The 14,975-nt window shown below is 38.7% G+C and overlaps 2 protein-coding genes across 15 annotated transcripts; one reads left to right on the top strand and one right to left on the bottom strand.

The window, feature by feature from the left end:
• Positions 1–265: 265 nt before the first annotated feature.
• LOC136253964 (uncharacterized) lies at positions 266–6,753 on the bottom strand. Of its 14 annotated transcripts, none has more exons than XR_010700200.1 (23): positions 6,381–6,753; positions 6,124–6,330; positions 6,003–6,074; positions 5,882–5,953; positions 5,761–5,832; positions 5,640–5,711; positions 5,514–5,585; positions 5,393–5,464; positions 5,267–5,338; positions 5,156–5,218; positions 4,790–5,103; positions 4,541–4,596; positions 2,312–2,432; positions 2,101–2,242; positions 1,916–2,037; positions 1,770–1,841; positions 1,649–1,717; positions 1,549–1,590; positions 1,428–1,493; positions 1,334–1,372; positions 1,251–1,280; positions 433–459; positions 266–379 (listed from the first exon to the last, which is right to left on the bottom strand). XR_010700200.1 is itself a non-coding variant. In XM_066046618.1 (22 exons), the coding sequence occupies exons 2-21, from the start codon at positions 6,143–6,145 to the stop codon at positions 1,275–1,277; spliced, it is 1,659 nt and encodes a 552-aa protein (XP_065902690.1). In that variant the 5' UTR covers positions 6,146–6,330; positions 6,381–6,749; the 3' UTR covers positions 266–379; positions 1,251–1,274. The 14 variants fall into 14 exon arrangements, 1 of the variants encoding a protein (XP_065902690.1); XR_010700199.1 differs by having other exon boundaries at positions 2,291–2,432; positions 6,381–6,749; XR_010700204.1 differs by lacking the exon at positions 5,882–5,953 and having other exon boundaries at positions 2,291–2,432; positions 6,381–6,748.
• Positions 6,754–9,903: 3,150 nt separating this feature from the next.
• LOC136253463 (E3 ubiquitin-protein ligase TRIM71-like) lies at positions 9,904–14,576 on the top strand. Its single transcript, XM_066046145.1, has 2 exons — positions 9,904–11,312; positions 13,693–14,576. The coding sequence occupies exons 1-2, from the start codon at positions 9,913–9,915 to the stop codon at positions 14,531–14,533; spliced, it is 2,241 nt and encodes a 746-aa protein (XP_065902217.1). The 5' UTR covers positions 9,904–9,912; the 3' UTR covers positions 14,534–14,576.
• Positions 14,577–14,975: the final 399 nt, after the last annotated feature.

A 14,975-nucleotide genomic window follows, 5' to 3' on the forward strand; every position in this document is an offset into this window, starting at 1 on the left:
CAGCGTTCGTATCAGATTTCGTATCATCAGTCGTCTTGCTTCGTCGTGGGACCATTTCTTGGAGACGGAATTCTGTCTGGCACCGTAACAGTAGCTCTCTATCAACACCCAGTACCTCCGTCGCGGTAGTATCAAAGCATCCTTTGCCGTATCAGCAGTCCTCTATTAACACCCAGCAACACCGTCGCAGTAGTATCAAAGCATGCTGAACTTCGTCCCAGTAAAACTAGATCCCGTAAAACTAGCCATTATCCGTATAGGTATATTAAATTTTCCGTATACTAGATATTACATTTTCCGTGCATTAAAAAGAAATAAAATGTTAGTCTGAATCTTCAAATATGGCAACCACCGGATCAGCCAAATCAACTTGGTGTACCTAGAAATATGCACCAAATAACCACTTATTTCAACAGCAAAAAATTTACTTACAAGATTTGGAGGTGTTGCATACTGACCCTAAGGAAAAATAAATAATTTAGCATATACATATAATTTTGTACAATGTCTCAAATAGCGGGCTGGATGTTTCTTTCAAGCTACTGCTAAATTCACCCAAACCGCTAGCATAAGTGGAAAATGGTTACAAAGGTACTACAATAAGGATTAACAACACGGTTGTGGCTACACTTGTACAAGGCACGTCCCATAGGCCAACTTATGATGCATATTTGTGGGCTATCAACTGCCTTCATAGTTGTAAGGTTTCCAATACCATGCAGGACGCCCAGCCACTACACCTTACTAGGTGTTCAATTTCATAAGGAAGAAAGGAGCCAAGTCCTAGCGGCTTGCTTCAATTCCTTCATGAGTTATGATGGATTACACGTTACCTTCTGTGGCTTATTTTTCACATACTGTAGACATGTACAAATTCATTATTTCACTCTATTGCTGTTTTCTAAAACTAAGGCTAAAACTTTGGACATCCCAGGCCATCGGTTTTTCTCTATATATAACCAAGAAGTTATTATAAAAAGTTTCAGAAAATTGCAAAACTAGCTGTGCTTTTGGTCACATATCAATAATGTATGGATGTAGCCAAGCTTTTACCACACAAACTCAATCTTAACATTTCAAGCAAAACGCCTTAGATTTGCTGTTGTATTGCCAAAGTATCAATCAACAAACTTTCTTCTCAAACGTTAACATGATGGTAGTGTATAAAGCAATCCCATTGAAATAACCCAATATTCAGTATGCAATGCTTATTATTTACAGTAATGACAAATAATACACAAACAACTCACCTGCTGTGATGGCAATGATTCTTCCTAGTGCTACAAAATCAATAATATGTAAATGTAAGCCTAATCGACAATTTGACACTTACGTTAATGCAATGATCATTGTTATCTGGTCGTTGACTGAACTGTAATACAACCAGTTAAGGTACATCACACGGAAGATTTTGTAGGTTAATTTACCTGAAGATAGTACTGGTCTTGTGGAGGCTGTATGTTGCGAGCATAGTACGGTGAAGGTGAATAGCCCTTTGCAATGTGTAGCTAAACTAAACATATGAACTTTTATACTGTACACACATACATCTGAATAATCATCTTGCGGCAGAGGATAGTGTGTGAGGCTCTGAAAATAGATAATAGCCATCAGAAGAGGTTTTTGCTATGTCATACGTAGTACGTACCTCAGAATCATAAGCTGCGTGCATCTGATCATGACCTGTACCACCACTAGCAACAGCTGGATCTTCAACCTGTAGTGGTCAAAATAAAATCACAAATGATACAGCTTAGCTGTGTACACACCTGTTCCACTTCAGTATAGGAGGATTGCAACTGGTGACCATTTTGTGGTGCATCATGATAAGCAGTTGTTACCTAAAATGTATCATCTGTTACACTATACTAATTATAAGTTAACACATAGTAGGACTTATTGACCGTGCTCTCACTGCCCAAGCTGGAGCTCCCCTCGGGGCCTCACACACTAGTGGAGTAGACACTACTCTGGGCTTCTTCAATACACTTTTCACTGTCCACCTTTGATCCAGCTCTTGAATGAAGTCTTCTAGTTCTATCAGGGAGACCATAAAATCAGCCTTGTTGTAAGAAATACCATTCATGTAATGTAACTAACCAGTAGATCGCCACGATGGTGAATGTGTTCTGTAAGAGCCTTCACCGTCATCACTCTCTTCAGTCATATAGGCTGGTATGATTTCTCTCCATCTTTTCTTTTCTTCTTTCGTCGCGCATAGCTTCTTGCGACGATCATACAACTGTTTCCACAATATTGAAATTTATTGATGCACCCAAAGAAAACTAACCGCTTTCTGCCTGCTCCTCACTTTGGTGTTCCTGTCATTGGCTTCTTTAATAGCCACCCTGTCAGGCCTCACATCAGTAACTAGCTTTCGTCTACGGGATTCGTAGTAACGATGAACTGCCTCTAATATTAATAACCAACATCTATATATGTAAATAAAATATGTAATGTGTACTACGTTACATGACTCAAACAATATATACCAGTATGCCTTGCAAATCCCAGATTTTAAACAAAAAAACTATATGTACATGTTCCATCAATTTTTAAAGTATATACAGCAGGAGTTGCTAAAAGCTGACCAATTTAGTAATATGTAAATAAAGGGTCTAAGTACCTCATTAGCGACGAAACTTTAAAGCATACTATGCGTACCGTAGTCTCAATTAGGTGTAGTCTCATGAAGGTACAAATATCACCTGGTGACATTGCTCTTACTTCAATGCAGCCTAAATGTTGGCTGGTCAATCATAATTATAACTCCAATCATTCAGAAAATCACGATGCAGAATTTACTTAAAACAACCTTGAATTATAGAGGAAGATGATTTATTTTAAAACTTCAGTGCTGGTCACTGTAAATTTCTTTTGAAATATTTGAGCCAAAATTCTGCAGTTCTCAAGTGCAATGAAAAGACGACTTGAGTCACTTGACAATGAACAATTAGGTGAGAAAAGGCAAAATATGGAATAATGGAACGGCAGAATTACAGAATAAGCAAAACTTTGAATATCCCTACAAGGCGAAGATGAGACAACACTAAAACTATGCTCAGCAATTCTCAGGACGATCTTGAAATAGAATCACTCTAAAGTAGAAAAGTACCAATACTGACATTACGTAGTATCACTGCCTATATTACTGGTATCGGTACCAGATCCATATTGGCAATACATACTAAGGAGTGAAGACTTACCACATTTCCTACATTTTCAACCATCATTAAATAAGTTTCTAGTAGCAAATAACTTACAGTAGTTATGCAAACAAACTAATACCTTGTTACCGGGGCTCTTTTTAAACTATTGGCGCGCACACACACACACACACACACACACACACACACACACACACACACACACACACACACACACACACACACACACACACACACACACACACACACACACACACACACACACACACACACACACACACACACACACACACACACACACTCCATGTGTATTCTAATAAATGCTCCACGTCACGTGGTGCTTAAAGTGCAGTTAGGTACAAAAACTTCAGTTCTTTCTGCTGTACTAGCTAATATCAGCTATCGCTCTAAGTTAATAGCCCTAATTTATTGCAGACACCTTTCTATTAACAGGTGAAAGTTAAAGCAGGATTTAACCTTCATATTTTTTTTTTATTTGCTTAGAGATGGATGACTAACAGTTGAGGAAGATGATTAAGTAGAATAATTATTGAAAACACAGAATACGGCAAAATGCAATAGCAGAGTTGCAGAAAAGTGAAATTTGAAATCTACCGAATCCAATCTGGCTTTATATGCTCTTCACCTCATATAATCACAAACACAAGACAACAATAGAGCAATGCTCAGCGATTTGAAGGGCAGTCTTTAACGAATCGAATAATGCTAGTAGCAAATTATCGAATAGTTATTTCAGCACTATTTCAAATGCACTTCACCATAATTTGCCACTAAAATTTAAGTTCTCTTTGCTGTACTAGCTAATACCAGCTATCACTCAACATTACCTGCCCCAATTTATTAGTGTACACCGTCTTCTACGAATATAATCTCTCAAACCCTAAAGCCACCGGGCTGCTCTTCATTTTCGTTTGCGTAAGTACGGGTCACGCCCACTTTTAGAACGGCGAGATACGCATCTACTGGGAGCCTATGAGGCCTACTACGGCATTTTTCAGTTGTAGAACACCTGAACAGCCCACTAGGAAAGCCAATTTCGAAGCCTGTGGAGAGTTGCTGCGCCGGTTTTAAACCTCGGAAAAGAAACCACCTTCAAGCCAAAGCTCACCAGTGCGGTGGTTCACTAAAGGCTTTGTTTAGCCTTAACTTGTTGTGGATAAGCTGTTTTTACCACTGAGCTAATGGTTTGCTCACGTGGGTGCGTACAGACAAACATACATAGGTACACACACACGTTTTTCGGGAAACAAGTTCAGTAAACCAGACGCGCGCCCACAGCCGGCCTTCGGCTGGCTGTGGGCGTGCGCCTGGTTTAATTACATCAATATTTGTTGTCATTTGCTATTTCGTACCTTTCTTCTAAATCAAAATCAGCATCGAATTCTTCATATAGCTTCTTAACATCTCCCTACAAATATGATCAGTTAGCCATGATAACGGTTGCAGAAGTATCAATCCAACACAAGGTAAATAAACAAATGAAAGTTTATTAATCCACCTGCACATGGCAATGCAATCAAGTAAGATGCAGCAACTAATACTTAAGCACTTACATAAAAGCTTCTCTAATATTAACTGTTAATGAATACTGTAGTACTTACACTCAAATTGGTATCGAGACGTTCATCATTAGAGCTAGCAAGTGCTTCGTCTGGTGTGGTACCTTCCTGACCGGCAGACTGTAAGTTTGCTATCTCTTCTCTCATTGACTCAACTTCTTCTTTTAAGGCTTCTACGGTCATCCTCAATGCCTGATTGTCCATGGCAAACTTTGATAGTGCTTCCTGCTGACTTTGCATCATAGCAGCCATCTGGTCAAGTTTCCCCTCAATTGCTGAGGTCACAGGTTCACTATGCTGCTCTTGTCTAGATCTCGCATAGAATCCAACCAAATGACTGTTCCTATTATCCACACCTAGTGGTACCCAAGTAACACACAGAATAAATTTGGCCTGTTGCCTTCTCACCTCGAGTCCTTGAAGTAATTTGTTGCTCTAATCTTTGAGGTGTGCCACGGTTGGCATCCATATCTATTGGAGAAGTAGTGATATGCAGAAATTAAGTCTGCGACTTCTCACCTCGGCCTTGTGGAGTCTGTGATTGAAAGCTGTGATCTGGTCCCTGAGGTGTGCCACGGTTGGCATCCATACCTAGATATAAGTAGTGATAATATTGTGTAGAAATTATGTGTGCTGACTTCTTACCTCGGCCTTGTGGAGTCTGTGATTGAATGGTCTGACCTGGATCCTGAAGTGTGCCACAGTTGGCATCCATACCTGTATATAAAGTAGTGATATGTAGAAATTACATGTGCTGACTTCTTACCTCGGCCTTGTGGAGTCTGTGATTGAAAGCTGTGATCTGGTCCCTGAGGTGTGCCACGGTTGGCATCCATACCTAAATATAAGTAGTGATAATATTGTGTAGAAATTATGTGTGCTGACTTCTTACCTCGGCCTTGTGGAGTCCGTGATTGACTGGTCCGACCTGGATCCTGAGGTGTGCCACGGTTGGCATCCATACCTGTATATGAAGTAGTGATATGTAGAAATCATGTGTGCTGACTGCTTACCTCGGCCTTGTGGAGTCCGTGATTGAATGGTCCGACCTGGATCCTGAGGTGTGCCACGGTTGGCATCCATACCTGTACATGAAGTAGTGATATGTAGAAATTATGTGTGCTGACTTCTTACCTCGGCCTTGTGGAGTCTGTGATTGAACGGTCCGACCTGAACCCTGAGGTGTGCCATGGTTGGCATCCATACCTGTATATGAAGTAGTGATATGTAGAAATTATGTGTGCTGACTTCTTACCTCGGCCTTGTGGAGTTCGTGATTGAATGGTCCGACCTGAACCCTGAGGTGTGCCACGGTTGGCATCCATACCTGTATATGAAGCAGTGATATGTAGAAATTATGTGTGCTGACTTCTTACCTCGAGTATTGTAATGGGTCATTGTGTTAATTAATCAAAATGCTCGAAGAATTGACCACTGGGATTTCTGATTCCACTCTCTAGGACTAGCCAATTTCCGAGCTGGTTGGACTGTACAGCTGGCTGTTTTAGCGGTTCAAACAACTCAAGTTGTATAAATTTTCTTTGATGGCGCTTATTTCTTGTCATCCCTCTCCAATTTTCTTTCTACAACCAATTTCACGCTCACACATAACTCACGCTCACACATAACTCACGTTAGATATCTCAACAAAGTCCTCTTCGTTTCCATTTTCGGGGAATTCCAGAAGTTCTCTACTTGCGTCCTCCTCGAGATCCGAGTCTTCTGTATGCATTAACTTGTGCCGATAATACGTAGACTTGGACACTTCTTTGTGGCAGTGATCACAAAACTGTCGCTTTCTATTTCGCTTGACTCCTAGCTAGGCTTTGTGAAGACAAAGTTGTCTCGGCCATTTTATTATCGTGTCAAACCGTAATAGTTACGGATTCTTATACGATTGGCGTATCCAATGTATCACGAAATTTATTTCGTATCCGTACGTCTAGCTCGTCTCGAGAAATGGCAGGTTTCAAGTACGGAAATCGTGTCAACTCGTAACTATTAGTGAGTTTCGCTGTGCTAGCTATGCACAGAGAGCCACAGACACCTGCTGCATAGCCATAACAAACTGTAAAATCTTTATTGGTAATATTCTCACATGAGAAATGATACAGCATACAAGAATTGTGAAGAGATTTTTACTGTATATAAGTGACTGTTCTATTAGGGTAGTTCATTTTGTCTGACTGCTTTAGGGTATATCTTGTCTTTATACTTACAATATGATCAGATAATGCTAATAAATGTCATGTAAGAAGCCATACATTGTTTAACCGCCAATACATAGCTATACCAAGAGTTCATAATAATCCCTCCCTATATATGTATGAACTCTTGGCTATACCTATAGTGTGAAGAAGTTTCCTGAAAATGTAACTCTTGAAACTAAGTATAAGAAGTTCACACTCTGAATTAGCTCTTCTCTTTTCTAAGTAAAATGGAATTGCTTGTAATCTTATAAGTTTTGTTAGATATCAAGGCAAAATAATTTGATACCAAGCATAAATGACTGCACAATTTGTTTAATGGACACATAGTGGAGGAAAAAAATAAATATTGTATAAATTGATTCTCTCATGAAAGTTTGGAAACTGAACCATCCCTAGCATGTTGCCATTTTCAATCTTCCATTGCGTATATCCTGCAAAGATTAATTGTGTAGGACAGTGGCTGCAATCAGGTGCTTACTTTTGATGAAGATTTGTACAGGGTGTATACATATATATAGCTATCAATAATCTCTTCTATGATCCAAGAGCTGGAAACTCATGATAATACATTATAGTAAATGGATCAATTTAGAGTCTATGTAATTGTTTTCCTAAAATCGTATGCATCATCCATGCAATTTTACATGCCTGTACATGTATTTTCCCTTATTAAAAGTATACTGTTGTAATATGAAACACTATTATTATGCTATGCAATTACTCAAGGTTTACTTGCTGTCATCATACAGAGTTCCAGTATGTTGATCACTCTTCAATCCTTACAATGGTAAAGCCATCCATGGTCTAACTGAACTCCTTCCAATAATAACTTAATCAATGACCTTGAGTGCATGACCATGCATATCAAACACATACATCATCCCCAGAGCTATCGCGGAACTACTTACTGCGGGATGTAGTTCAACACTAGCAACAATCCGGGCTACATTGCATACTCTTCAAGCTATACACTTCGCATTACATCTCAATCAAATTTTGTAGCTAAATAGTTGGTGTGAATGTATTCATTGCATTTCTGCACTTGTATACATATGCAAACTTATCCTATTTAAAATAAATGGATAAGGAAAACCAAAATCAGAATAGTTGAATACATGTGGGTAGCAATAGAGCTATACGTATGTTATGGCAATGTATCTCTTCACTGTGTTATTGTCAAGCTATATTTATTTTATGAGATCTAATCTTGCAATTGCAAAGTGTCTATAAAATCTGGAAAATTCCACAGATTTTATAGGTGTTGGACTGAAGAAAGGCATATACCAAATTACTTAGATGCACATCTATTGTAGTTGCCTGATTTTATAAGGAAGAGTGGCATGTATAAATTCATCAGTCAGGGCATGCTATACCCACGCAGTTTTAAGTGGCTTCAGTACCCCTTTTAAGTTTATTTTAAGTTATTATAGCTACTTGCAAGGAGCAAGACAATATCAAGACTTCTGGTTCCAAAATCAAGGATCTAACATAAACAGAACACATTACAAATTTTATTTTAGTTGTAAGCAATGGTTTCTCACATGATATCGTATCAGTTATATTTAGTGGCTGAGCTCTCAAATAACAATCAGTTGTGATTTGTTTGCTTTTTATTGTGTGTAAAAGCTGAAATCATCTGAATTTGCTCAAAAATCTGATCAGCAGTTGTAGTTTTTCGCGGCAATAAATGTCCAATATTTGATACGCCTACATGCGCTTACAGATTTAATAATTACTGAGGCATAGAATCGATTTATAAGCTGAAACTTGGTGGGCTGAACCTTGAGTGATTACCCTAGCTGCATGCCAAATTTCATTCAAATCCGTGTATGTATTGTGCTTTGCGAGCTACAGTCCGAAAATCCATACTTTTGGCCAAAACGTCATGTGATTCGGACACATGCTTATTGGCTCGCCAAACACACAGTCCTTGAAGAAATCCTACGAAACTTGGTGGGCTAAATAGTGAAGGTCTAAGGTAATAGCAATGCAAAATGCAAGGGAATACGTTGCATATAGTTTCTGCGTACGAGCGTCCGATAATTCCTGGTGGCCGAACATCGGTGGCTTACTCTACCAAAATTGTGGACTTTTGCTAACATTGTGAACCTTGTTTTATTTAAATTGTGGACCTTTTCTCTAAGAAGGCGGTTCTTCAGGACCTTCTGGCTACGGGTCTGACTGCAGATGCATTAAAGTAACTCATGGTTGCTAGATACAAAGTGTCCGGAAATAGTGGTCGTTGGAGTAGGTAAACTTTAGCAAGCTGTATCTGCCAGTTGGTGTACATTTCAGACTCCAAATTTTTATCATGGTACTAACATAGACTAAAGTTATATATACTAGAGTGTAGTGGCAATCGGTTCTTTCCTTGCGGAATTATGAGCTGTTGTCCGGATATAGATTTGAGTTTTGTCCGGTAATCGATCGTTTTTTGTGCGGATGGACATTTGGGCTTCGTATTCCTACCTGCTTCAACCGATTGGAGTGATTTTTGGTATGTAAAGTGGCAACGCATATGTCCTCCTATGCTGCAAATATCAGGGCTATGGAACTGTTTGTTTGGTTGCTACAGGTGTCCGGATATAAAATCGTCCGGGAATCGATTAATGACTCTATACGGAGAATTTTTTTATTTAAAAATCTCGGATACTGGAATGCCTACAGTATGGGTCTAGTAGGTTTTATTACTTATAACTGAGCGTTGTAATACCTGTATATAGCTAGGCCTTTGCCAATAATTGTTCAAAAATCCTGTTGTGGCTTGTTAGTCTATACCGGGAGTAAACGAGTTAGTCCGCGAGTTCTCGTAAATTCTAAAATCCCCCTAGCTAATCTTATTAGTAAGGCTCTCCTTATTTAGAGTTATTCTAAATATAGTTAGTTTAGCGCTTGCATTCAACTGCATGCAAATAGCTAGCTATATGCAAAACAATAGAGTGCAAAGAAGAAAACATGGCGACTAACTGGGAGAAGGTGAAAGAAGAGCTCACTTGTGCAATTTGCCAAGATCTTCTAAATGACCCCAAGATACTCCCCTGTCTTCATTCGTTTTGTGCCGGCTGCCTTAAAGAATGGTTGGGTCGATTGCCCTACTTGGATAGTTCGAAACGTGAGCTTGAGTGTCCACTGTGCAGAGGAAAGGTTGCACTATCTACTCCACGTGCTGTAGAAGATTTACCATCGCATTTTTCAGCCGTTCGTCTAGTGGAGATCGTGCGTCTACAACAGCAAGTAAGCAGTAAGAAGGTCACGCCCATTTGTCAAAGTTTCGATGAAGGAGAACCAGCAGTGTCGTATTGCAACGAGTGTGCTACGTTCTTATGTGAGTTTTGCGAGACGGCGCACCGACGACTAAGAAGCACCAGTGGGCACAAAGTCTGCTCAATGGATGAGTTAAAGAAAGGCAGTGCTACTGATATTCCATCCATCTTACCAGAGAAGGTTGAGATGTGTCTCGTCCACCCTACCAAACCACTGGAGTTGTACTGCAGGTGTGAAGATGTGTTGATCTGTCGAGACTGCATCATCAAGAAACACAAGGGCCATGACTATGATGTGATCTCTGATGTTGTTAATGGTGAGAAGAAGATACTGAAGGAAGCTCTTCCTAGTATCCAGCAACTAATAGATGAAGTAGAAGAAGCCATCAATGGAGTAAAGAGCAAAAGACAAGATGTGAAGAATAGGAAAGAAGAAAACATTCACAGGTTGGATGATGCCTTTCATACCCTCCATGCTGCCCTAGATGAACGAAAGAGACAGTTACAACAACAGATCAAACAGGATACAGAGGGAAACGATAAAGGCTTAGCAGTACAGGAAGATGAACTGTGTTTCTTATTAAGCCAGTTGAAGAGCTGCTGGAGTTTCATCGATGATAAACTACAACGAGGTGTTAACAAGGATGTGCTGGCCATGAAAAGATCAATGTTGGAGCGAAGAGATAAACTGAAAGAAACGAAGAGCAAAACAAAACTAAACCCTATCATGAAGGAACAAGTGCCCATCAACCTCAAAGGTATAGATAATGTGGTACATATAATTTCTAAGCTAGGGTCATTTTGTGAGGCTCAGAAATGCTACACATTAGGATTGAAAGGTATTCTACCTTTTACGTGCAAGAAAAATTCCTTTACAATACAACTAAAAGATCCATTGAGTAATGACATTTGCAATTCCAAAGAGATAGATGTGATGGTACAATATTACAACAAAAATCAGATCACTGAGGCAGCTACTATCAGAGAAATTGGTGGTGGTAGTTATGAGGCTTCTTACATTTGTAAATTTGGTGGGAGTCACACTGTGTCTATACAGGTGGGAGGGGAACGCATTCCCGGTAGTCCATTTAAGTGAGTTGACATCGATATCTCTAGCTCTGTGTATTGCGTAGCACATAATTATGTACTGATAAATAAATGTGACCAAATTTGACAAAAAGCATTGTGTAAAATGTGTAGGTCAATAGCTTACTGAGTAGTCAGGTTACAGTTGGTTAAAAGTCAGAAAATCAAGACACACGGTAGTGTGTCGTGCAGCCCAAGAAGCCGGCGCGCAACGCCCGTGAGTATATTGACAGGAAGAACGAAAATGCAATTTTCGCACCTCCGTGGCTCTGTGCTGCCTTGATGAAACAAGATGATTTTTGCTGCGGACACTCCCTCCAACTTCAGTACTCCACATTCCAAATTTGAGTGAAATCGCTTCAAGCGTTCCCGAGATATGCGACTTCAAAAATTGGCTTAGTTTCTTCATTTCTTTTAAAAAACAGGTGCGCGCCCACAGCTGGCCGAAGCAGTACTTACAATGCATTCTTCATGGATTTACCAGTGTCCTCCTTAGTGTCCCATTCTTCTTTGCTGGCAGCAAAAGGTGTCAAATTGTCAGTAGCACGTGATGGTTTCTCTTCATAATGGAAATTGTCTGTATTTTTCATAGTGGCTGCTTTGATTGCAGAGGTACTTTTGAAGAACAGTTCTTGATTCATACTGTTGTGTAACGGACTCAACATCGTTGACAACAAAATGTAAAATGGATACTCCACTTTTCAGACAATAATTGATAGCTGGGATGTGCAGCACCATTCTTTCTTTTGATGTGGTATGCATGGGTTTACCAGTTATAATAATTAAATTTTTTACTTTACAACTAGAGTTAACAAACAAGTACACAATTTTCTAGGGACCATGGCACATCGATAAAAAGTACTGAAGCAAGCTGGAGTATTAGTGCATGACATTAATCACAGTAAAACAATAAGCAGTGTTATATCCCTACTGTGCTCAAGGTATCATAATGGAAATGTACAGTAAGAATATAACATTTCTTATTGTTTTACTGTGATTTGTTTCAGTACTTTTTATCAATGTGCTATTGTCCTTACTCTAGTTGAAAATTCCAAATCTTTTGTGTACTTGTGTCAATCCTGGTATCAGCCTATAGACAAGGGATCATATAACTCCACAGACAGTGAAATTCAAATATGTCTACTGTGTACTATAGGCTTTTCAAATTCCTTATTGGGACAGTATACAGAGGTACATGTTTTAGTGCGTCACATTACCGACACAACAAAACAAAGCAATGAAAATGAAGTTGAATAGCAGCACTATGAAAGAATGGTAGCACAGGCAGGGCAGGTCAGCCTTTCTACATTCACTAGTGGCATGAAATTACTTTGGTGGACTATTCCTAGTTGTTCCTTCGATTCAATGGTCTTCCTATTGAAACAGCACAAAGCAGCCCATTCTGAGTATCGCTGTTATGCATAAGATTGGTGTGAACTTTTCTGTTCAGCAGGCATTTTCTGCACAGCCTTTTACTGCTTCTCAGCTTGCTCAACTTGTCTTTCCTTGCCTATTAATTTTGCTTTTCTTCCATGGCAACTTTTAAAGTCCTTCTTGTTTTGCTCCTCCCTTTTGTAACAAGCCTTTTCATACAGCACATATAGCAATGAATTTAGAGGTTGATACAACCATAGCACCTTTGTGCCACAGTGGGGTGTATAAGAAGCACTGTTAGAGATGATTTTGTGGAAGATGCTGGATTTGTACAAGAGCATTAGTACAACATTTTGATGTAAAATCTAATCTGAAAACAAAAACATGCAATACAAAGCAGCTGAAATTTCATCCCTAGCTGCTTTAATGCTTTCCATTATTGGCAGTACCATAATTTTCCTTCTTTTCATTGTCAAATCCATTTTTGTATGCAACACTTGTACAAAAATTTTTACATAAGATTGAACTACTCTAATAGAGCAGTCATTTATGCAAATCATTTTTGCACGAAAATTTTTATCACAAAAAATTTGCACAAAAATAAAGCTAATTACGGTATAGTTTGTCCAAATCCAGAACAAGCAAAATGTTTGAGCCTGAGTTACATTGTTGTACATTTTCAGCATCCTTAGCAGCAACAAATTATGCCATCTTGAAAGCCAAGGGCAGTCCTGACTCATCACAGTTACAAATGACTTTCAGACCAAAAGGTTTTTAAATTAACCATAACCTACAGAACATGACTGACAGTCTCTCTTACCACTGCATGTAGCAACCAGTGTCACAAAATATAGAAATACTGTAATAAAGCAGTCACATAATTAATTTATACAAAATATCTTAATATGAAAACTTTTGCCATAGAATTGTTTGTATGAAAATAAAGTTACAGTATTGTCAAAAAGCAACATGTTACAGTTGGAGTAACTAGCACAATTGTGTACTGTTTTAGAGTGAGGACAACATTGAGAGATTACACTAAAATTGATTCACAAAGTTGTCAACTGATCACACAATATGGAGGGAAGAAGTTTCATGCTCCTTTCAATGGAACCATGACAGCAAATGATGACATTGTATTGGTAGATCGAGAAAACCATGATGTAGTGGTGCTGGACAAAGAATTGAAGGTAATCAAAACATTTGGTCAAGGGAGTGGAGATAGTAAACTGAACGATCCTATTGGTGTAGCCGTAGGTCATAGTGTAATAGCAGTCAGTGAATACAAAGATCATGTGGTGAAGAAGTTTACTCTACAAGGAGAATACCTATCACAATTTGGCTCTTATGGTAGTAGTAGTGGCCAATTTGATCATCCTCAAGGACTAGCCTTTAATAGTAAAGGTCTACTCTATGTGGTGGGCCGTACTAATTGCAGAGTTCAAGTATTTGATCACAGCAACAATTATTTATTTAAATTTGGTTCCAAAGGGCCTAATCCTGGACAGTTTCAGAGCCCTTGTTATATTGCCCTGGACAGCAATGACCAAGTGTATGTGACTGACAACGTGAGTGGAGGTGGAATAAGCAAGTTTAGTGAAGATGGTCACTTTATTAGGAAGATAGATTGTAACAGTCCATTTGCCATTTGTCTTACTCCTGATGATTGCATAATAACTAATGATGTTAACTACCTCACAGTGTTCAGCCCCACCCACCAGTTGATTACTAAGTTTGGAACAACAGGAAGTCAAAAAGGACAGTTCGATAGCATCACTGGTATAACAGTAAACAGTTCCAGTATCTGTGTTACAGAATATCTCAATCATCGTCTACAAATTATTGCATTATAATTTTATGAGTTTATGACCCAATCGTATTTTTTTTATGATTATAATAACCTTTACAGACAAATGTGTATTAGTATCTATTACTCTGTGTTGTACCATACACATTTCTGTATTGTTTTCTACATTGTTGTTATTACATCATCTTCAAGTATGATTATTGTGAAACCAACCATTGGGTGCATTGTATTGTGTGATTGAGTTTTGGAATGCTTATGGTCATATTTGGTGTATTAAACCACAAGGCTAGCAGAGGAGTGTCAGGTGACTTCTGGATCCATAGCTACATATTTTGATTTCTTGATTTTCATCAATAACAATAATAAATTTGTCAATACTATTATGAAGTGTGGATTCATTGAATTCCCCTTTTGTCAAAATTTTCTATCGTATGGTAGTACAGGTATAGTATTTTGGATTAATAGTTCAAATCCTTACATAAAGACAG

This window comes from Dysidea avara, chromosome 4 (genome assembly GCF_963678975.1).
Source record: "Dysidea avara chromosome 4, odDysAvar1.4, whole genome shotgun sequence".
NCBI classification, from domain to species: domain Eukaryota; kingdom Metazoa; phylum Porifera; class Demospongiae; order Dictyoceratida; family Dysideidae; genus Dysidea; species Dysidea avara.